The sequence below is a fragment of the Camelus dromedarius genome, chromosome 5 (genome assembly GCF_036321535.1).
Source record: "Camelus dromedarius isolate mCamDro1 chromosome 5, mCamDro1.pat, whole genome shotgun sequence".
NCBI lineage: Eukaryota > Metazoa > Chordata > Mammalia > Artiodactyla > Camelidae > Camelus > Camelus dromedarius.
The window spans coordinates 21,139,611-21,162,049 of NC_087440.1; the positions used below are offsets into that span (position 1 = coordinate 21,139,611).

The 22,439-nt window shown below is 46.8% G+C and overlaps 2 protein-coding genes across 12 annotated transcripts in view; one reads left to right on the forward strand and one right to left on the reverse strand.

Moving 5' to 3' along the window:
• Positions 1-6,390, forward strand: part of ZNF106 (zinc finger protein 106) — a 55,241-nt gene extending 48,851 nt beyond the window's left edge. For both annotated transcript variants that reach the window (XM_031453238.2, XM_010994968.3), the window contains 3 exons: positions 314-385; positions 1,985-2,131; positions 2,543-6,390. In XM_031453238.2, coding sequence (XP_031309098.1) covers positions 314-385; positions 1,985-2,131; positions 2,543-2,599 — 276 coding nt within the window. In that variant the 3' untranslated portion in view covers positions 2,600-6,390. The remainder of the gene's footprint in view (positions 1-313; positions 386-1,984; positions 2,132-2,542) is intronic.
• A 518-nt stretch (positions 6,391-6,908) lies between these two features.
• Positions 6,909-22,439, reverse strand: part of CAPN3 (calpain 3) — a 43,233-nt gene continuing 27,702 nt past the window's right edge. For 3 of the 10 annotated variants that reach the window (XM_064485696.1, XM_064485690.1, XM_064485692.1), the window contains 17 exons: positions 20,760-20,843; positions 19,751-19,836; positions 19,012-19,089; positions 18,067-18,227; positions 16,694-16,863; positions 16,359-16,370; positions 15,497-15,705; positions 14,727-14,763; positions 10,973-11,131; positions 9,956-10,033; positions 9,521-9,578; positions 9,359-9,423; positions 8,809-8,877; positions 8,641-8,719; positions 8,305-8,421; positions 7,956-8,014; positions 6,909-7,551 (listed from right to left, as the gene is read on the reverse strand). In XM_064485696.1, the coding sequence (XP_064341766.1) occupies positions 7,525-7,551; positions 7,956-8,014; positions 8,305-8,421; positions 8,641-8,719; positions 8,809-8,877; positions 9,359-9,423; positions 9,521-9,578; positions 9,956-10,033; positions 10,973-11,131; positions 14,727-14,763; positions 15,497-15,705; positions 16,359-16,370; positions 16,694-16,863; positions 18,067-18,227; positions 19,012-19,089; positions 19,751-19,836; positions 20,760-20,843 (1,548 nt within the window). In that variant the 3' untranslated portion in view covers positions 6,909-7,524. Of the gene's footprint in view, positions 7,552-7,955; positions 8,015-8,304; positions 8,509-8,640; positions 8,720-8,808; positions 8,898-9,358; positions 9,424-9,520; positions 9,579-9,955; positions 10,034-10,972; positions 11,132-14,726; positions 14,764-15,496; positions 15,706-15,961; positions 16,232-16,358; positions 16,371-16,693; positions 16,864-18,066; positions 18,228-19,011; positions 19,090-19,750; positions 19,837-20,759; positions 20,844-22,439 lie in introns of those variants that run through there. The other 7 variants (XM_064485691.1, XM_064485699.1, XM_064485693.1 and 4 more) reach the window with 5 other exon arrangements.

Genomic DNA, 22,439 nt, shown 5'->3' on the forward strand with positions numbered 1-22,439 from the left:
GCCTAGTATGTAATGCCCAGTAGAAGCCAAAGCTACACCAGTTAAAGTGTAGGCGGGTACCTCTAAGCCCTGCCACTTCTGCTCTCTGCCACGGTCCCCAGAGTGGCTCTCTAGGGAGCACAGCTTCCAAGTGTCCAGAGTAGAAGATCTAGAGGATACTTTCCCGTTATGGTACTCTGGGGATGGTTTGGGTTTAGATTTATGTTTTCTTGTTGTAGCTACTACCAGTAGCTTTTGACTATTATTTTGAGGTTGTTTTGTAGTAATCTGTTGTGTGTTGTTGTGGTCTGATACAATAAACCTTTTTCTCCAGATTTATACTGGCTGTTATGATGGCAGTATTCAGTCCGTGAGGCTAAATCTGATGCAGAATTACCGCTGTTGGGTAAGCAGTGAAACTGTTCTTGTTACGAGACTTAGATGATGTTCAACCCTGGGCCAGTTTCCAGGTCTTCATTATCATCGATTTAGCATTTCCATGTTGAGCATCTACTTGATGCCTTCCACTGTAGGACAAATAAGTTTTATTTTTAAAAAATACATAAAATACTCCTATACTTCTTTAATGAAAAGTCTGTCTTAAGATTAGATGTGAAGTATATTTAAGGATCATCCACTCAGAGGTTATCTCCTTGGTGTTTTTTGTTTTGTTTTAATATTGATCCCTGCCTATAAAAACATCAACAGTACAGAACTTTGTGACAGAAGAGTAGAAGTGCTTTTATTTTCCTGACGTGCCCACACCACTATACCCATTCCTCAAGCATTACATGTATTAATAGTTTGGTTTGTTTCTCATTGGTTTTTGAGGAGTAGGCAAATAGAAATTTGTGTTCTTGAAGTCCTAAACCTCAGTTCACTAGGCTGAATTGCATGGTTTTTATTTTTGGGTAGGGGCTGATGATTAACTCTCAAAACCCTCACACTATCTCTTGTAAGCCTTAATTTGTTTTATCAGTTCCAGTAATTAGTAGTAACCAGAGAAAAGTTGATGGCACTGAATTTATTTTCCCCCCTAACCTCCTTTTCAACATTGATGAAATGAACTTGACACTCTCCATTTTAAAATTTGATTTTAGGTTTGTCTATGGCCTAATTACTTTTCAGCTTTTTACACATCACTGTCTTTGATTTTCAGTTTTTTCAGTGAAGGCAAGCAAAATCTGCTACAGCAGGATCCAGAATATAAAAAGAGAGTTAACTTGTCTAGAGAAATGAGGAAAATACCTTCTGGTTTTAAAGCTTGAAGGATAGAATAGTGCTGGCAGAGAAAAAAGTCAAATTTGCACCACTTTTTAGAAGTGAGCATGTTAGAATTAGAATCATTAAGATTTCTTACAAGCTTCTAGGGAAAAAGCCAAGACAGAGAGTCTTAATGCTTTCTGACTAACAAGTGAAACATAGCCACATTTATAATACAGTTAAAAAAAAAAAGTAATCACAAGGCTATGATTCAAGTGATAAAAATTGCCAGTGAAGTCAGGCTTCCCTGGCAAACAGTTTTCTACGACGAACATTTCCACAAGTGCAGTTTTCTTTATCAGACATTTGTGTTTTCAAGTTTACAAGTCAACAGTTCTTAGAATTGTTGAAAAGTAACCCTTTAAAAGTGTTACGGGAAAGCTCTTTGCCTTTTTAAATAAATGGACTAAGAAACTCATTTTATGGTAGCAAGATAAGCAAGAAGTATGGTTTAAGTTGAATTTTATGTAACTTGTCTGTCGGTATTTGCTAACCTTTTATCTAGTGATGCATCTTAGTGCTTTGCCTTCTCAAAATACTGAAGTGTCAGAAGACTTCCCAGTCTTTTCAAGGTTCTTCATTATATTGAAAATTAATTTGGTTACCTCTGACTTTGTTGAATTTTCCAGCTAAGAATAAATTAAAGAAGAGGGGCTTACCTATGGGATACAAGTGAAGAAAGTTCTCATTGCATGTTTCCTATGCCCTTTATAACTTACCCTTTTATTCTGTTTCTCTCCAGTGGCATGGTTGCTCTCTGATATTTGGCGTTGTAGATCATTTAAAACAACATTTGCTGACCGACCATACAAATCCGAACTTTCAAACTCTGAAATGTCGCTGGAAGAACTGTGATGCTTTTTTTACTGCTAGGAAAGGATCCAAACAGGTACATCAGTAGGATTTGAGGTCATCCTGAGGTCATTTGACTGCTCAGAGCAGGGTTTATTAAACCTTTTTTTTTTTTTGCTTACTAGAATGTTCAAATTGCAATTAACAGGGAGAATATTGGGATTTTTCTTTTTATCATTCTTCAGAGATTTGGGGGATAACTTAATGAGGTTTCGGATGAAAAATTAGGTGGTTTTTGAGAAAAAGCCTAGAGAAAATGTTTTCACATTTGCAATCCAGTAACTGAACCTAGAGTTTTCTTATAGTGTTCCTGTGTTAACTCCTCTTTAAGTGCATAATTCGGTAAGAATTAGCAAAGTACTGGGTCATAATTGCCCATTGTAAGATGTACCCGTGAAGCTCTCCTTGGCTTTGACTTTCTCTGGTGCCCTTTTCCCTTTATTCCTAGGATGCCACAGGACACATTGAACGGCATGCTGAGGATGACAGCAAAATTGATTCATGAAGTTTTTGCCTCCCATGTTGGGATGTCTTCAGTTGAACTAATTTCACATCGGCCCCTTACACAGGCCAATCTCTTCCCTTCCCCAGTGAAGCAGGGAAGGAGAAAGTGGTTACTAGCCAGGCTGACCACTAGCATAAGTCTGGGCAGCTCTATGGGATGATAGGTTACACTTCTGAATTCTTGCTGGAGGTTTGTCAGATTTAAACAGATTTTTAAGGAACTCTTCTGGGACAGCATGGAATATAGTAATTTATGCTACTAGTGTTCTCAGAGGTTTATTAAAGATACGGATCTTAATTGGTTACCCAGTTTGACCCTAATCATACATCTATTTTATTGATTTCAGCTTGTGATTTTTAGTTTAGATTCTTATGATGGTTTAAACCTGTAGTCAGGTTTCTAAGTACAAATTTGTTCAAATGCTAGATTTTTTGGATCAGTTTTAATTTCTCCTTAATAATTGCAATCAGTTTATTGTAACAACTGGGTATTTAAATTGGAAGCAAATAGTTTCCTTCCTTAAGAATTAGGTACAGTGTGCTTCAATATTCTCCTACTTTGTGGATGGACAGAACTGGCTTTAAATGCTAAGGGGATACACAGTAGATTTTTAACAGCTAGAGTAACTGCTCTTCTGATTATATTTTAGGAACTCAGACAGCAAATCACATAATGACAAGTCCTTACAGACAGTACTTCCTGTCGAACTCTGCAAGTTTTGATAGAGTGCTCTGTTCAAGGCAGTGCACAGACTTGACATCTACTTTGAAAATCTGGGCACTCACTGCAGGTATTGGCAGGCTGTTCGAACTGGAAGTGTAGCCTTTATTTCCTTTTCTGGTTTCTGACTCTCCAAGTGGGCTGTGGGTTTGAAACCTTTTAGTTTGCTTCATTGCCAACCCCTCTCTCTTCCCCTCTCTAGCTGTGCCTAGACTGACAGCAGCCATCAAACACTTCCTCTGGGCTCACAGGGTGCTTTCCACCCACCCACAGTCCCCAGATGGGGGAGTCAGGATAAAGCAATGAATACAGTGTTTAAGGCCTCAGACCAATGTCTTAACCTTCACCTCCCCACTTGCTGGGAAGGAAGTGTGGAGTAGGGCGAAGGAAAAGACCCTACCTGTCCATTGAGAGTAGCCAAAAGAACAAAGCCTTCGTGAGGCTGCTTTGTTTTTGGATTTTCTCTGGACTCTTAAGAGAAGCCATAGAAGTGTTGCTTTTCAGCCTTTTGTTTCTAGATTCTCAAAACTCTGAAAGATTCTACAGAGAGAAAGAGAGGAGAAGGAAAAAGAGCCCAGCGCCACATACCAAGCTTCAGATGTGATGCCTACTCTCTCTTAGGATTGCAGCGCATCCAGGGTTATCTCCACCCCTGTTAGTGCACACACTTCTCATATGTCTTCACTCAGGCCCTAGGGCAGGGGGACCTCACTACAGTTCATGGATAGGTTTCAAGAGAGTATATGAATCCCTTGGAATTGTATGCAAAACTAAGAAAGTGTTCTTTTTTCCAGGAAAGGCTCCACTAGTTCTTAATGGATCAAAAAAAAAAAAAAGATGTTAAGAACTAGTCTTGGAGCTACATCTAGATAATGAATGGCCCCACAAGCTATTTACTTCTGTCCTTGTGAATGGGACTACACTATTGAGATTTGCATAATACATGAGAGAAAACAGAGAAGATCCTGTTACATAAAGTTTATTTGTGCTGTTTCTGTCTGAGAGTAAGCAGCCTTTCCCATCTCTCACCCCCATTTCCTGTACAGGTGACCAGAGGAGCTAAGTTGTTCCGTGGGTTTGGGATTGGTGATTTCCGCGTTGGCTGGGCAGCGTGCTGAGAAAGTCTTGTATGCTCTGTTGCATAGGTGTCCTGTCCTGCCTGAGGACATGTCTGAAAAGATGAGAGTGGTGGAGCCTTTGTACAGCAGGAAGGGGGTATGTGAGGTGTTGGGCAGTCGTGGGGAACCATTGAAGGTATGAACAGACTGATGGAATCAGTAAAAAAAAAATGACTTGAGTTTAACCTTTATAGAATCGTGCAGTCTATCTGCGTTTGTGCAGTTACAGATGCTCCTTGTACGTGTATATGCGCGTGGGCACCTATACTTGTAATACTTTTCTTTGTTTCACAAAAATTTTCTTTGAAGCCATGGTAATAATGTCTTTGTTTCAAGAATATGTAAAATTCATTTAATATCAGGTTAGTGTATTGCCTTAAATGCACTGTTCTAGCCGTCTCTTTAGAAATAAAGGCACCATAAGCATCTTGGCTGCTTATGGTTATATGTTACTACTTTTAAGTGTCTGGAAAGTTACGCAGAACTTAGGCTGTTTGTAAGTCTTCTCCAGTGTCTTGACTGAGTCTGGCCCTCTGTGTCCCCTCGGAGTAGAGCAGTGGCTCAGGGATTTTGCGGTGACTCTGGTATTTAGTACTTAATGAAAGAAGGGAACTGTTACATAACCTGACAAGACACAACTCATTTCTTGTAAGGAGCTAGAGGCCATTTTTAGAATGTTATTTTTAATTACTTGTGCCTACTTTTAACAGCTAGAAGCCGAGAAAACCGTAGCATAAATCCTTCTGTGTGCATATGGTAGTGTTTTAATGGCATTTGTTCTGATGAAATACCAGTCACTTCAAGTATTATCCTGAAGTTTTTTTATCAGGTTCAGAATTTTGGCATAGTATTCTACTCAGTATAAAGAGTTAAACACAATGAAACAAGACTCTAAGAGCAAAGAATTACCTTGACCTGATGTTACTTGAATTGGAGAGAGCATCATTGCTACTACACTCCTGCTTTTGCAGATTTTTTTTCTGCCTCAGAAGACTTAGCAGTTGAGTGTTTAGCTCCTGACCTGCCTATGTTTATAGGCAACATTATTACTGATTAAATGATTATTTGCTTAACAGAAGTTTTTTGGTTTTTTGTTTTTGTTTTTTCTTTTTGGTAGCTTATTGAGTAGACAACTTTATTGACTAGGTATCTGGATGATTTGGTGGGAGTAGATGTGCAACACTTAGCAGAACGGTATGGTATATTTTACGGAAGAGAATTCATTGGAAGGGAAATCAAAGTATATTGTAGAGTGGAATTTAAGCAGCACATACCTTCTGGCTTGCTCAAATAACTGCAAATTTATATACACTGACTTATGAATTTTGTTCCTGTTACCTAAAGGAAAGCTCCTAAAACTGTTAAGAAGTCCATGCTTGCCACATTGATAAAATAGTGATTTCATCCCTGCCCCAAATCATCAGGATCCTTAGCATTTCAGGGAAGCTATCTAATAGATAGGAGTAGAAGCTATGGTAGAGATGATTGGGGTTATACTGAGTTCCATGAACAAGTGGATGTGAAATCCTGATGTAAACCAAACCTACTGCTTATCAGACAACAGCCTCTAACCTCACCTCCAATCCCCAGGTATGTGGCCCTGCTGGGTCACATGGCGACTAACGTTTCCCAGATTTGCTCTGAATTCAAGGTAGTAGCCCAATTAATTGGAGGAGGAAAGAGTTAAGGAGGAAAGGCTGTGGAAGATCTTTATCTTGCTTAAAAGAAATATATGCCCTAGAGCTGCTCCAGCACCCTTGGTGTCTGATTTTTTTTTTTTTTAATTAAATGTGGATTAGACGAATGAAATCTGATGACTCTTGACTACAAAATGTTTATAAGCAAATAGCTTAGCCTTCTTACATTTTGGTATAAAGCTGTGAACTTCCTAACTTTGTAAAGCAAGATATAAAGCGAATATAAGAGGAAAATAAAGTCCTTTTACTAATTGTTTATTTTTGTTACCTTATCTACATATTTATATCCAAACCCTTCCTTCCCATGTTGGTGTAGAAAACAAGAAAGAACTTGAATGGAAAATGCAAGATCGTTACAGAGATATCCCACAGACCATGGTCCAGATAAGTTTAGCAAACATACATTTAAGGATTTGTCCAGGGTCATAGAGCAGGTCAGTTAGTTAGTGGAGGAGATAGAATTAAAAACTCTCTGCTCCATTACACTCAGGTAACTGGCCCCTCCGGTTATAGGTGACCCATTTTGTCTTGATGTTCTAGACACCATCAGCTATTCCCCTTCTTTTCCTCATTTTGGAAAGCATCTCAGTGATTCTTGTGCTCAAGAAATAGCAAAAGGCATGATTAAAGTGGGGTTCAGGATCTATTTGTATGTAAGTGTATTTCCCTTTGTTGTATTCTGAAACCAGGGCTCTCTGTGTGTGTTGGGTAGGATTGGAGCTACTCATCCCTGCTATGGCTCACATCTGAATGTGAGAAACCAAAACACCATCAAACCAGCCATACATGTGCCTTTATTTAGATCAGTGTTTTTCAGAATGCAGCCAGACTTATGAGTCAGATAACCCAAAGTGTTCAGCCCTCTTCCAGTGAGCTTGTTTACCCCAGAGCAGGCCCATCCTGAAACAGTCAGGTGGAACTAAGTGCCCGTTGGGTTACTGTCCCGTGGGTGGGAGAACGTAAAGGTGATAGAGGGCTCTAGCACGAGGAAGTGCTGAGTGCCACTGCCAGCTGCTTCTGCGAACAGCCTAGGGCAAGCTAGGGAGAACATTTGCCTCAGAGCTGAGGCCACTCAGACTCCAAGCAAAGCTCTCACTGCACTGTAGCTAGCTGAGGCAGACAGAGACACTTGCCTCCATGTAGCAAAGGGACAAAGTTGTTCTCCCTTCCTCATTCCTTAACTAAAGGATCAGGCTGGGCATGACAGATGGACAGATGCCCTGAGGCTGAGAGGGGAGTGTGAAGCAGAGGAGGAACAAGACTCATGAGGCGCCCGGAAGCCTGCTGGGGGTGCAGCTACCGTGTCCTCTGAGGTAAGTGTCTCTGGCTCTGTTGGGTGAAATTGAAATCCTGAGCGATCCTGCATGGCCTTGGATGAGGCCAGCTTGGTTCAGGCATACATGGTGAGCTGCAGCCACTGAAAGAGGAAGTCCCAAGATCAGAATGCAAACAAGAGAGAGCCCAGCCCTCGGGATCTAACAGGGTAGAGGAAAGGGACAGCTCCAGCATGCCAGACACTGGGAAGATTTTCTAAGAAGCAGCAGTTTACTGCATCCTTCCACAGATCTCTCCTGGAAGGTACATATTTTCCAGCATAAAGTCATTTTAGGAACAGAGATCTCCTTGGGGCCTTTCCTAGTACATATTCTTATGAGCCACATCCCGCTGAGCTGCAAGCTTCCCTTTATGTTCCTTTCCTGTCCCATCCCTCCACCACCATTGGGAATTGAGGAACACACAGTGTGTCCAGTCTTCCTCATGGATTCCTCCACCTCGAATGTTAGGGTGCAGGGGGTGTGTACTGCTTCTGTTAGGCTTTACCTCTAGAACGTTGAGTTTGATGATACCATCTCCATCCTTGTCAAATGCATGAAAAGCTCCTGTGTGGAAGAATGCAGAGGCCAGAGGCCAGTTACAGGCTCACTCCCTCCACTACTCTAACTGTTCTTAAGAGGACCGTGTGCTAAGTACTGTCCTTCGGCACAAACATCTGCCAGGTAGAGTATCACCAATAACCCTCCCTTTGCCATCCCATTCTGAGCCTAAAGAGGGCCTTTGCCTTTGTTCTGTCTGGATAGAGTGGACTGGAAGGTGCTCAGGCTGAGATTCCCGCTGTCACTGTGGGAGACAGGGCAGAAAGGGCACAAGAGAAGGGAAGCCCTCCACTTACTGAACATGCCCTCCAGCCTGACGAAGCAGCAGATGAAACTGTCGAAGTCGATGTTCATGTACTTGTCTGCATAGCGCATGGTGATGATGTCATAGAGCTGGTTGTTGAGGTGGAATCCTGTAGAGGAGAGCACAGGAGAGGAGGGAGTAGTGTTGGAGTCTCACGCCTGCTTTCTATCGTCCCTGCATCCTGGTCTGTCTGTGCCTGGGAGAGGAAAATGAGAAGCGCTTTCTTGTTCCTTTCTCTAGTTGGGCTCCAGTGGCCCAGTGCTCCCCTCCCATTCCTGCTCCCACCAGCTCCAGCCCGCATCCTGGCCACCCTGTTTCTTCCCCACACCTGCGTCATTGACTGCATTTCGCATCTCATAGCTGTTGATGGTGCCGGACTGGTCTGAGTCATAGTGCTTGAAAATTTTCTGGCAATAGAAAATTTGAGGACAGAGGTCACACACTAAACCCACGAGTCAATCCCTTCCTCACTCCCACCTTCCTTCTTTTGTCCCACCTGCCAGGCCTTAATCTTCTTCCAGAGGTGATGGAACTCTTGCAGGTTCAGTCTCCCAGAGCCATCTGTCTGGAGGAAGGAGTTCAGGGCTACAGGGCACATAGCAAAATCCCCCTGGATTGGGAGAGGGGTTTCTCGGGGGCTCTGCAGGGAAGGTAGCCCTAAAGGACGGCTTTGCCCAGGATATCCCACCCACTTCCCTATCCTGGGATTTAACACCCACTCTACCTCCCCAGTCAAAGTTCCTTCTCTATAACCCAGGGAGCCTTTCTCCTAAGGACCACTTTTACTGGGCAGGACCCCAGGCAGGATCCCAGGCCTGAGGTAAGAGCAGGGGCCAATGTTCTTTCTGACTATGTCTCCTCCAACATCCCCATTCAGACCAGCAGCCAGGCAGTTCTGACTCAAGACCTCCTTAAATATTGCCCTGGGCACCGATTGGGCCCTTCTGCTTGACTGGCCACCCCTCATTATTGCCCTAGCGCCTCCCCCCCAGAGGCTGCACAGGGTCTGATGACAGAGGGTTGGGAAGGGGTGGCAGGAAGGATACGTCCATGAGAGCAATCATGCTACGGCAGGACTCGAGCGTGAACCCTTGTGTCTTCAGGTCCTTATCTGGGAGGTATGGAGAAGAGGGAGGAGCTGCTTTCAGATAACCGGACGCACAGTGCCCCCGCCACTGGCCCGTCCCCCCAGACTTTGAGCCACTCACGTTTGCTCACAACTCTGTTAAGGATATTCTTGAGCTCATCTGCACAGATCTCCATGTCCTGAGGAGGAAGGGAGAGGAGTCATGGTTTGAGAGTACAGCAGCTTATGGAGCACAGGTTTTGCAAGACAAATCCCAGCTGTCCGTGGTTGTCAAGTCCCTGTCAGTGCTCTTCTGTTCTGGGGAAGCTGGGGCTTCTCTGAGGAAGATGCACTGCACCTTCAGCTGTCCAGACTGCAGTGGGCAGCTCAGAGCCACCCGGTGGATGTGTAGGTCTAAAGCTCAAGGACTTGACTTGTACATTTCTGTGCTACACTCTTATACCCTGTGTCCACCAATAGCCAAAATGACCTCCATGGAACAATAATGAAGTAACTGGCAAGTGAGCAGTTAATCAAGGAGGGAAGTATCTGGGAGTCGGGGTTGGGAGGTACTCACATCGCCAGCTATCTGCCTGAAAATGTTGCGGAATTGTTGCTGTTCCTCACTTTCCTGGTCAGTGTTGCCAGGCTGTGGCTGTGGAAGCACAAAGGAAAACTGGTTCGCGGGGACCAAAGAAATGGACAGACCTGTGAGGAAACTTGCTTCTGGGCTGGAGGAGCCAGAGTGCCTAAAACAGTCCTAGGTGGCAGCAGGAGCTGGGCACAGGGCAAGTGCTCTTCTTTCTGGAGTGAGAATCATCTAGGCCCCAGCAACCCTTCACTCCATACCTCCCCAGCCCAGACACCCCAGCCAGAGGAGGTATATGAGCTATGCGGACAGGCATACAGCCCCACTGGTCCTCTCCTTCCCTCCCCACCAACTAGAGCCCTCTCAGCCGACCGTTCTGAGCCCGACCATCCCAGCCAAACCGGCTGCAGCAGGACAAAGGGAGCCAAATCATTCTGATACCTCCAGGCGCTTCTGTCATCAAGGCCAAACCTTCAGAGGATGCCCCTCCCCTCCCCACTCCGTTGCATGGGCACAAGAGGATGGAAATAGCCCTGGATTTATCTGTGGACTTCCGCCTCTTAGCCTCACCTCCACTAAGTTCTATACTACCACCTCTCCCCACTCCAGTCTAACACCCTCCCCTGAGCTCTAGAGAACCCTATTTCTGGTATCAGCCTCATTTTCTGCTACTGTTCTTTATCCTCCCCATTGTTAATGACACCAGGAAACAGGAGTTGTTCGGTCTCATGCTCTCTAGGGTGCCCCTGTCTCAGTCTTTGCATCCTGCTTCCTTCATTGTCCTGCTGGATAGGCTCCAGCGCGGAGGCTCGGCCTGTCCTTCCCACGCCTAGGACCAGCCTGGTGGCAGCCGACCCCAAGCCATTCACCCAAGCAGCATCCCAAGTTTTAGAGGAGAATGCGATGAGAGAAAACATCAGTGGGACAAATCCAAACCTCTGGGTGTTAAAGAGACACCCCATCCCTGCAGCCCCTCCCTCCCCCATGGACCCCAAGAGCATAGACCTCAGTTGTGGGCTGGCCACCCCTCTCATGCACATGCTCAGAAACCTGTGGGGATTTCTCTTGTTTATCGGGGCTTGTTTTGTCTTTGCCCTCCTCTGATTCCTGGTCCACACCCAGCTCCTTGTTGCTGTTTGCTCTGTCTGAAACGAAGATGATGGGCTGGAGAGAGGAAGGAATTGGGGAGGGGGCAGGAAGGAAACAAGGATTACAGACTGAGCGAGCACATGGAGGCAGCCTCCCTCCTGGAGCAGCTTTGTCCAGTGGAGAGGGAAAAAGCAGAGTTGGGAGCCCTTGAACCTCAGTTCAAGCTCCATCTCTGCCATGAATAAGCTGTGTCACTTGGGGAAAGATGCTAAGTCTCTCCGGACTTCAGTTCCTTATCTCCTCATGGTAGCATTATGAGGGTTAAACAAGGTAGTTAGTACATGTTAAAATGCTAAGAATGCTAAAAGCAGCGTGATCTAGTATAGTGATCTCCACAAGTATTTTGTAGACTTTTCCTTTTTTTTTTTTTCCCAAATGGAAACACTTCAAGGAGTGCCAGGGCTCTTTTTCCAGGTGAAGCCTGTTGCAAATCCCCTTCTAGACCTCTCTCTCCAAACTAAACCCCCTCGATGTCACAGGCCCTGATGGACTCTGCTTGCTACACGTGTCCAGATGGCAAAGGGGAGAGGGGAAGAGAAGCGTCACATGTGCGGCTCTCAAGGAGCTGCTCGACTTGACTGGTTCAAGGGGGACACGGAAGGAGAGCTGCCTGGGCAGCTTCCCCTCCTGGGGTCTTAAGGGGAAAAGGCCCTCCTGACAGTGACAGCCCCTCCAGGTGTCCTCTACCACCCCTTCCACAGAAGGCTAAGAGAAAATGGGTGGGGAGCAGACAGAAATAGAGGAGGGAGAAGGAGCTGTCCTGTCTACAGAGCAGGCAGCTGGCATTGCAAGACCCTCACTCTCCATGGAAGTCCTCCCACAACACTCACTGCACCCAGAGGAACAGAACCCATTGCCATTCCTGGCAAGAATCAAGCGTTGCTTAGCTTAGCCAAATGAAGCGGTGCTCTTTTTGATTTTTTCAGGACTTCCATATCAGGCCCATTTTCACTGGTTGGCCATCTTCTCCCTCCCTCTTAGGAGAGGCAGGCAGTATAGAGTGTGTTGGTTCAGAACACAGATGGTGGAGCCAGACTACCTGTTTCCAAGTGCGGGCTCTGCCACTTACTGGCTGTGTGGTCTTGAGCAAGTTAGTCAGACTGCCTGTACCTTTTCTTCCTCTGAAGACAGAGATGATGGTACAGGCAGACCTCATTTTATTGCGCTTCATTTTACTGTGCTTTGCAGATACTGCATTTGTTTACAAATTGAAGGTTTGTGGCAACCCTGTGTTGAGCAAGTCTATCAGCTCCATTTTCCCAATAGCATTTGCTCAGTTTGTGTCTCTGTCACATTTTGGTAATTCTTACAAAATTTCAAACTTCTTCATTAAATTCAAACATTTATCAAACAAAATTTCAAATGTTACCATATTTGTTATGGTGATCTGTGATCTGCAATGTATGTTACTGTCACCTGATGAAGGGGCAAATGATGGTTAACATTTTTTAGCAACGAAGTATTTTGTAATTAAGGTATGTATATTTTTAAAGACATAATGCTATTGCATATGTGACAGATTATAGCTTAGTGTAAACATAACTTGTATATGCACTGGGAAACCAAAAAAGTTCATGTGGACTCGTGGTATTTTGCTATATTGCAGTGATCTGGAACTGAACTCGCAGTATCTCTGAAGTCTGCCTGTACCCATCTCACAGGGTTGTTGTGAGGATTGATAGAATCCATGGAAAGCGCCTAGAAAGTGCCTAGCGCACAGATGCACCCATTGCTGCAACAGGAGCTCAGGGAAGGGAGTGGGGAGCGGGGGTGGGGAGCAGGGGGAGGATGCAGGTCTGGTGCACACATGCTCACGCGCACACACACTCCATGCTCTCTGCCCACTCACCCTGTTACACCCACCTTGGGTTTTTTCTTTTTCTGCACAAGGAAAGGAAATCGTAAATGCAGAATAAGTGTAAAGTAAGATCCCAGAAAACCCATGGTTTTTGGCTTCCTGTGACCTGGTCCTCAGTGTGAGGTGAGGTTCCAGGGTCCAGAAATCCAGATCACATGGAGCCAAATGAGACTGGAGAGTGAAGGAGAAGAGATCTCCAGGCCTAGGGACTGACGGCTGCTATGGCTTTGTTTTTATAGTCTGCTCCCCTATCGGGCATAGCCAAGGAAAGGGATCTTCTTGGCAAGTGTTTTGTATTTTTTAACGAAGTTGGATACCAAGGCACCAAAACAGTGGCTCACCCAAACTGGCCTGAAAATGAATTTTATTTGACTTGTAGAGTTTTTGTGTTTTTGGTAAAATTAGGTCTGGCAGGTTGCACAGGCCTGCAACCCCCAGTGACAGCAATCCAGGGAGCTGAGAGCCAGCAGCTCTCTGCACCCTCCAGATTGTCACAGTCACCATCACTCCAGTTGTCCCTCCAACACTGAAGCCGAGTGTCAGTTGAGAACTACAGGCAAACGTACCAGTGTAGGGACACCAAAACCCACACATCTGCCCGCTCTATCTACTCAGTTGGATGACATGCCAGTTCCCATAAGCTTTTGAGTTTGCAGCTCCTGATAAATGCTCTACACTGATTACCAACATCCAGAAGATACGAATAGGGTCAAATGCACTTAATACAAAACCTAACATCTGTGTTAATTCAGAAGGCACTTGGAGATTTGCCACTGGCACAGGGTCAGGATTAGAACCAGGAATGGAAGTGACACTCCACTCCCAGAAGACACTTGAGTGAGGCATTTGTTGTCCTCTTTTTGGCCCAGGACACACCCAGAGAGCACAAGGGACTACTGATTAGCCAGAGCCCAAAGCCCAAAGCAGTCACAACACTCCTCAACGCAAGGAGACCCTAACACACACCAGCTCCGTGCGTCTAACACTGGGCCTCCCACCCCTGGGGACAGGACCCGGCATGAGAGAGCCCGAGTCTGGGCTAGAGAATCCGGATGTGAGTTCCAGCCTTGCCACTTATAAGTTCTGTGAACTTAACGGAGCCATTTAACCCCACTGAACCTCTGCTTCCTTATCTGAAATCCAGGGATAATAACCATATTACATCTCAGAAACCTTGCAAGGATCAAGGGAGATAACACATGTGAGAAATACCTTGTAAGATGTAAAACATGTGAAAAATAACCACCGTTTGAAGGCCTGTGCCGTGCCAGACACTTCAAATACATGATCTCATTGGTTCAAACCTCACAAAAGCCTTGCAAGGCACATATTATCACCCGCATTTTACAGAGTGGGAAACTGAGTCAGAGGGATTACATAACTTGTCCAGGTCACCAAGCTGGTGGGTAGAGGACCCAGGTTTTGATGCTGACTTCAGAGCAGTGTATGCTTTTTTTAATGTGAGATTCCATCTCATAATCCCGTGTTTGCTGCTGCTGCTGTTGTCATCCCTTCCCTCTAATTGTTTAAACAGCTTCTCCTTCTGGAACTCTCTTCTGTCCTTTCAGCCCCTGGACTAAGTGGCCCCAAGACATAAGGCCGATGATTTCAAAACATGCCAGATTTGCAATAACATGGGGTAACTGCTGTGCACACCCCAGACTTCCATGTCCCTCTGCTGATATCCACTCCCCCCTCCATCACCTGCCTGCCCCTCTGGGCCTTTTCACACATAAGAGCCAAGCCACTCACCACTGGCCGATCCACGGAGATTGTATTTTCAACTTCCCTGTGAGAAACACAAAAATGAGGGGATCTCAGTGTCACCAGAAGTAGGAAGCATAGAGGGGATTTGCTCAGATCACATGGCTTCTTGGAGCCAAGTTGGGACTGACTTCGAGAGAATCCCAAGAACTAACATCTCCTGCTACAGGTACCATCCCCTGCAGCCAAGTGCAAATACAGGGGTTCTTGTTAGCTTTGTCTAGATGTCCCCAAATGCCTGACCCAGCCACCTACCCATGGACCTTGTGTTTCTTTTAGGGATCAAGGTCCAAGTGGCAGGACCTATGAACACATCTGTGGTGACCAAGAGGGCAAGATGTGGCCTTGCTGGCTTCCCTGGCCACCCTGTCTAAAAGTTCAATGACCCCCAACCAGTCCTATGCCTCTTCTCATTTTATTTTTCCTTTGTATCACCTATCTAACATACTCTACATACCTCTTCCTATACATTGTTGTCTCATGATGGAATATTAAGCCCCATGAGGGCAGGGATTTCTTTCTGTTTAATTCACTGCCTCAGTGCCAATAGGAAGAATGCCTGGAGCATAGCAGGTGCTCATTAATTATCTGTGGGTTGGATGGGTGGGTGGATGATGGATGGAAGTGGGGGAGATGTGGCCAGTGGCTCAGGAGGAGGGTAAGAGGTGCAGCCTGGTCAATGTATCTCAGCTCTCCGATCTCTAGAATGGGCCATGTGGGCTCTTAGGGATGCGTGTGGAAAGCGGACTGGGACTCACTCAGAGAGGTTCCTCTTTTCAGAGAAGACCCGGAGGATGAACTCCCCCTCCTGGTGGGGCTCGTAGGTGGAGGGCACAATGACGTACTCGCTGGGAGGCAGGCGGAAGCGCTCAGACACCTCCCGCATGTTGATGTAGGTTTTGCTCCTGGCCTTGGAGGCGTTGTACAGGAAGAAGTCCTTCTGCAGGTGCTGCTTGTTCCCATGCATCTGAGAGAGAGAGGAGCCCAGGGGACCTGAGCCCCTCAGGAGGGACACCCTGTCCCGCTCACAGTCCTTCTCCAGGGAGTCCTCCTTCCCAGCTTTCTGGTCACCCATTTCATGGTCAGGACCTACTGGCTTCCAATTCCCAAGACCTCAAATAGCTTCAACATCCCTGGAGCTCCCTACCCCGTATCCTCTTCCTTTTCTGTTGTGATCCAGAGGTGAAGGTCAAGTCTGGCATCCCCCACTAGGGGCCACTTACCAGAACTTCTGCTGGTCAGCTCCAGATCACCTCCAGGCGGGGGGAAGGAACCCAAGGAGGGAGGGGGCTGTGGTTGGGGCCTGAGGGAGGCGATTCCTCCATCCCAAAGAGAGCAGTCACCCTCAGAATTTGTCTATGTGACTCTGTGTGCGAGTGTGCACGAGAGAAGATGAGTGTGTGACAGTCAGGTGGGAGGGGAGAAGGGGCTCATCACAGGGGTGGTGGATGGGAGGCCGTGCAGTACCCTGAGGCACCCACTCTGGAGTTAGGTAATGTGGGCAAGGCCCTCTCTTGTCATTGTCCTGCCCACAACCCCACAGGAAGCTTCCCGATGTGCCACAGATGGGCACTGGACCCTGGGGAACGCCGCGCACTGCTGGCTGCTCCACTTCTGTACCTCTTTGGGAACCTTGAGGAGAAACAGAAAATGAAGATGCTCAGGTTCTATGGATTTCAGATCTGAATAGGGATGGAAATCTTGCTAGAAGGGATGCTATCAAGCATAGAGTGAATGCTGGGGTCTAGCTCCCCATGTACCTACCCAGACAGCCCCCACCCCACTCCGCCTCCTCCAGACGGGGTTTTTCCACTCATAACAAACTTGTAAGAGGTTCTGACACAAGTGGGCCTGATACCAGGAATTCTGGGGGTTTCCAAGTATTGAGAAGCCTCCCGAGAGCCTCCTCCCTGAAAAGGTGTTTCCTGAGCTGAAGCTGGTCAGGGACAGCACACCTCGTAGATGGCGAAGCCGATGGTGAAGAGGTTGGCCCCCAGCTTCCGGTCCTTCCGCCGGTTCTTCTGCATCAGGGCCACTAGGAAGCTGCAGATCACCTCAGAGTCATCAGGGTCATCATCCTCCTCCAGGAGCTTCAGACGGTACTGCGGGTTGGTCCAGAAAGTGTCTGTGCCCCCAACCCCGAAAGGAATCATACATTCAGATCTGCCTCTCAGAGAAAGGGCAGGACAGGAAATGAGACAGAGAGAACCTATTTATCTCCATCCCTCCATATCTAGGTGTTCAAGTATGTATGGAAAAAATGATTCGGGCATTTGTTTAATTATTTTGTTGTGGGGAGGTAGCCTTTATACCTTTATACAGGTGGAGCTGCACTGATGGGCCGTGTGGCTCCTCCTTCCTCTCTGAACTTTTATCCTCAGTCTTTGCTGATGGCTTCACTTTCCTCACCTGCCCCTTCAGTGCTGTTGGTCCCCAGGATGTAGTCCTGGGACTCTCCTCTCACCCATCACTCTGCCTCCCTAGGTTGTCTTAGCCACTTCCACTGTTTAACTGCTCCCTACAAGCTGATGATGCCTGAGCTGACGATCTCAGCCTCAGTTTCTCTTTTGACTCCCTCCCTCCCTTTTTCTTTCTTCCTTCCTCTCTCCCTTCATTTGCTCTTCCCTCCCTCCTTCCTTTCTTCCTCTTCTTTCCATTCTTCCTTCCTTCCTCCACAAATATATACTGAGTCCCTGACGTATAACCAAGTACCATTCTCATTTGTGCACCCAGTTCTCTGTCACACATCTTCACGTGGATATTCTACAGATGCCTCAGACTTTCTATGTCCCAGAGTAAACTTCCCTCCCTGCAAGCCCACAGTCAACTCCATCAGAAACAAACAGCACACCAGTTTTTTTCTCTAGTCTGTCTCATGCTGCATCATTGGTACCATCCACTTAGGTTCCCAACTCAATGTCGAAGTCAGTCTTCCTCCTTCCGTCTTCCCTCTCCACATCACCCAATCTTCTCTCCCCTCAACCTGCCTCGTGGCCCCCACACCCCAATCTCTGCTGCTCCTGACTTGGCCTAGGCTTTCATTGTCTCTGGCTTGAACCCTTGTAGTAGCTGCTAACTTAGTCCTCCAGTCCCATCCTCAGCATTCTGAACACAGTCCTGTTCTGACACAACAACCTGATTAAAAGTTGCCACCAGCTCCTTGATGCAACCTCCTCAGCATGGAGGCTTCCTTCTCAGTAAAATGGGGAGGGTTTAATAAGATAACGTATGTCTGGGGCTTAGTAGAGCCTCTGCAAGAGCTAGTTAATTTTATTCTACCTGGAACTTGTTCTGCTTGGACCCTTCCCCCGTCCAGAGCATCCCCCACCTGGGAAGTTGCGGCAGCCTCCAGCAGAGCACCCCCTCACCCAGCGGCCCTCATTCACGGACACGGTCCAAGTCTGAAGCTTGTCGGACTCCAGGGCATCAGCTGTGAGGTTGCAGATCTCCAGCTTTGTGAAATGGTAGATGAAATCATCATATGACATCCTGAGAGGTTGGAAGAAGAGACAGACCCATGTGGGAGGCTGGGAAAGGTAAGACTCCAGGATTAACACAGCACAATAAATAGTCCAGAGGAACTTGGTCATGGTCCTTGAGAGGACTCTGTCCTTCCTTTGTAAGGTAAAGACAGTCAGTTATGATGTATCTATTGCAATAATGACTCAAACTCATCTGTTCTTGATGGGAGAGCTTGGCAGCAATTCATTTCTCCAAAATGTCACTGTGTGCCACTCTCCTGGGCCCCAGGCACCGTGCATGCACAGGGGAAAGAGAGAGAACTGGGGAAGGACTGACAGTTAAGCAAGCAATTTTAATGGTGATGAGTATCACATAAATTCATCCCAATCGTGGGGAAAATAAGGGAGTCCTGAAGAAAGTTCCCTTTGATCTAAGATTTGAAGGCTGAGTAGAAATGATCTGAGTGAGGGTGAGGGTGGCATTGGGCGAGCAGAGTAAGTAGAGCTTGCTTGGCTCAGAAAACAGGTCTGTGGGGGACGGGAACAAGTGGCTGGGCAGCGTGCATGGCAGGAGGGCAGAGGGAGGCAGGAGCCACGTCGTGCTGGCCTGGTCCTGGGCTTAGTCATCACTAGGACTCAGCAGGCTCCTCTCAAAACCCCAGTCTTGCTGAGCCTCTGACTAGAGTTGGAGAACAGGGCCCAGATGTCCCAAGGGCTGGAATCTGACAGCCACTGTCCAGGGATTGAGGTTTGAGATTTCAGCTCCCACCCCATCCGTTAACCTTCAGGGTCCTCCTGGGTCCTGGACTCACCAGAACTCTCCATCCTCAGTGACCTGGTGCTCCAGACGGGCCTTCTCGTCTTTGTCCACAAAGCTCCAGTCCTTCCAACTGGAGAGAAAATGAAGGAGATACGGAAGGAAGAAGAAAGGCAAGGCCTGGTGTGGGTTGGGACAGGAGGGATCAGAGGAATATGAAGAAGTTCAGAGAGTAGCTCATCTCCAAACTGCAGCCAGTGTGAACCAGCGAAATGCAAATCTGATCTGAGACCCTCAGTGTAAGTCCCAGTAATTGCTTTCTACCATCCTCAGGATTAATATCAAGCTCCCTAAATGGTGTATGACGGCTTGACTCTTCTCTGGCTGAGTCTTTAGCCATTCTTCACATTTAAAGGTTAGGAGTTGGGCTCTGGAAATAGATAAACTGGGATTTCAATTTAATAATACCAGTTGTAATCTGCGGCAAGTCACTTAACCTCTCTCAGCTTCTGTCTCTCAACTGCAAAAGAAGAATGATTATATGGCCTACCTCATAGGGCTGTGATGAGCAAGAAAGGAAATAATGCACAGAAAACGTTTAGAACAGTCCCTGCCATCTAATAAGTACCTGTCTGAGTTTCTGAGAGGAAGACCACATCCCCTTCTCTTCTCTGTGGATCATTGGTTTTAAGGGCAATTTTGGACCAAGGATTTGTAGTGCTCTTGTGGCTCAGCACCCAACCCAGCCTTGCCTCAGGCCCTGTTGTCCCCTACTTGTGGGTCACCTCACCTACCTGTCACTCCAGGAGCCATTCCACTCCACTTGGCCCCAGGGGTTCCGCAGCCGCACCAGCTTCACTTTCTCGCCCTGGAACAGGGCCTGGGAGCGGGGATAAAGGGAGAAGCTGTCACTCTGTGCCCTGGCTGGAAAGGGGGTCTTCTGTCTTGCCCTGAAGGCTGGGGTGGGAATGGGGAGAGAGTCCCATGCAGGGGGCTGCCCTGCCTGGTCCTTGTCAAGGAGACTAATCAGAAGCTCCCTATGGGATGTCAGGGTGACGGGTCAGAAGCTCAGAACTGAGTCTGCAGGCATCAGGCTTGGCCATCACCTTACCATCAGCTAAGAAATGACTTCCCCAGCGAACATCTGGCCATTATGAGCTTTGGGGGAGGAGGCAGGGCATAATAATGTAGGGCTCTGCTAGCACATTAGGTGTCTTTGCGTAAATTAGAAAAAAATGCCCCTCCTGACTGAGGAAATACAGAAAATATCCACTCTCAATAGATTAATCAGAAAAAGGTACCCCTTCCCCCAGGCTGCTGCATGGGCTGCTGCAGAAGACGGCCCCTCTCTGCTCATCCCTGTGAACAGGACTCAACCTGCCCAACTGTGCACAAGGGGCCTGACCAGGTTCTTGTCTCCGATGCGACCCAAAAAAGGCCAGATGTCCCAGTGGGGAAGCCCACAGGGAGCAATATGTAACTTGTTGACCTTGAAAAACAAGAAACTCAAGAGCCCATGAAATGAACTTCATAAAACCAAATTGAATTCTATTTGTTCCTTGGTAATGTTGGGAAATTGCCATCTTTAGCACTAAAGACAAAGATAAACTGAGCACCATCTGGTGGCAAGATCCATTTCTACCAGTCCAAAGGGTCTCCTTCAACCCCAGGCACTTGGCCCAGGTGTCTGATGGGAGGCAAACTCTGAGCATATGAAGGGGCACAGAAAGCCACGTCCTGACTTGGGGAAGTTCACCCAAGTAGCCCCTCGGGTCCTGTCTCACCAAGCCCCGCCAGGCTCACCTCCTCCAGCCCAGTGACTGAGTAGGCATGGCCTTTGACCAGCCCGCAGGACATTCTTGTCTCGTATTGAACTGGAACAATGGTCTGTGGAGTGAAAACCAGACAGCCTGTCAGGGGTTGCTGCCTGAGATAAAGTTCACACTGGTTCACATCTTGGGTTCACGAGGATGAGGACTCCCAGCCATGAGAAGACCCTTACTAGCCCTTTAAGAGAGCCAAGAGGACACAGCCCAGATAAGTGCTTTCCCTCAAGCTGGTTCCCTGACACTTGGAGAGCATCGTGGAGGCTGGCCCTCTTTTCTGGATCCCTTGGGGTCTTCCAAAGGAGAAAGTGGGGCAGATGGAGGCCGCCACTTCCCCTGAGCCCACCCAGGGTTAACTATTCCTGGAAGAGAAAGGGATTGAGAAAAGGGGTGGGATGAAACATGTAGGTCTAACCTTTTATCTTTACATCCCCTCACCTCCTCCACAAACCCTAGAACATGATATCCAAGAAATCACCAAAAGTCACAGCAACCAGGAGAATTCTGAGGAGGCCAGAGGAGAGTCCTGCTCAGACATGACTGTGCCTCGGGGAGCTGGGGTAGCTCTTCCATTTGAGATTTCCGAGTTGCCGCCACAGGAGATCCTTAGCAGAAAGGCTGGCTTGATTGCCAAAGCCCAGTGAGCCGTAGACCTAGACGGGTCTCTGCGGCTTCACTTTGCTTGCTAACGTAACAGCTCTAAGAGGAGCATCTGGAGCCCTTTTCAAGGTGAGGAGTGCGTGCAGGGCCAGGACTTTTGGCATCTCAGCCTCTTCCAGATTTGAATCTTTATAGGACCCAGAGCATTTTGAATAAAAAGGGAGGGGAAGGGAGATTCACACATCCCTCAGTTCCAGACCAGGGAAATCGCTGGAAATGACTCTTTGGGCATTACTTATGCAGATCTATTCCACTGCTGGCCATCTGTCCTACGGAAATCCTCACAGGCAGACACAAAGATGTATCTATTTAGGATGTTCATTGTAGCATTTTAAAATGACAGCAAAACAGAAAAAAAAAAGCAATCGAATTTCCCAGTAACAGAGTATTGGGTAAACAAATTATAACATATCTGTATGTTGGAATATTGTGCAGCCACTGAAAAATGTCATAGGAGACATACTGAGAATATAATTCTTACTGGCGCATTAGGAATATAAAGCTAACTGGGAAAAGGATGCTACAAAGAGGTATGTACAGTATGACAGTATTTTAAAAATAAAAATTTATATTAAGTGGATGCATAGAAAAATCCTAGAAGGATATACACCAAATGTTAAGAGTTACTATCTTTAGCTGGGGAGATCTAGGTTAATTTTCCCTCTACTATATGGCACGTATTGCTTCTGAAAGTACTGCACTATGAGCTCTGTGAGGGGGAGACTTTGCTTCGTCACCAGAATACTGAACAAAGGGGAGAGAATTTTCTTTCTTTGCTAGAAGAGTGCCTGGTGCCTAGTAGGAGCGCAATAAAATATGTGTTGAATAAATGAATGACTGATTTAGAAGAAGAGAAATATTTTAAAATAAAATTAAGTCTCTCTCTCCTATTTCTGCCTGTTAACTCATTATCAGAGAAACTGCCTGGACCCTGGAGTATGAAGAAACTCCCCCAGAGATTCCCCCCAAAAGCTGCTGCCCCCACCTCCTTCAGGAC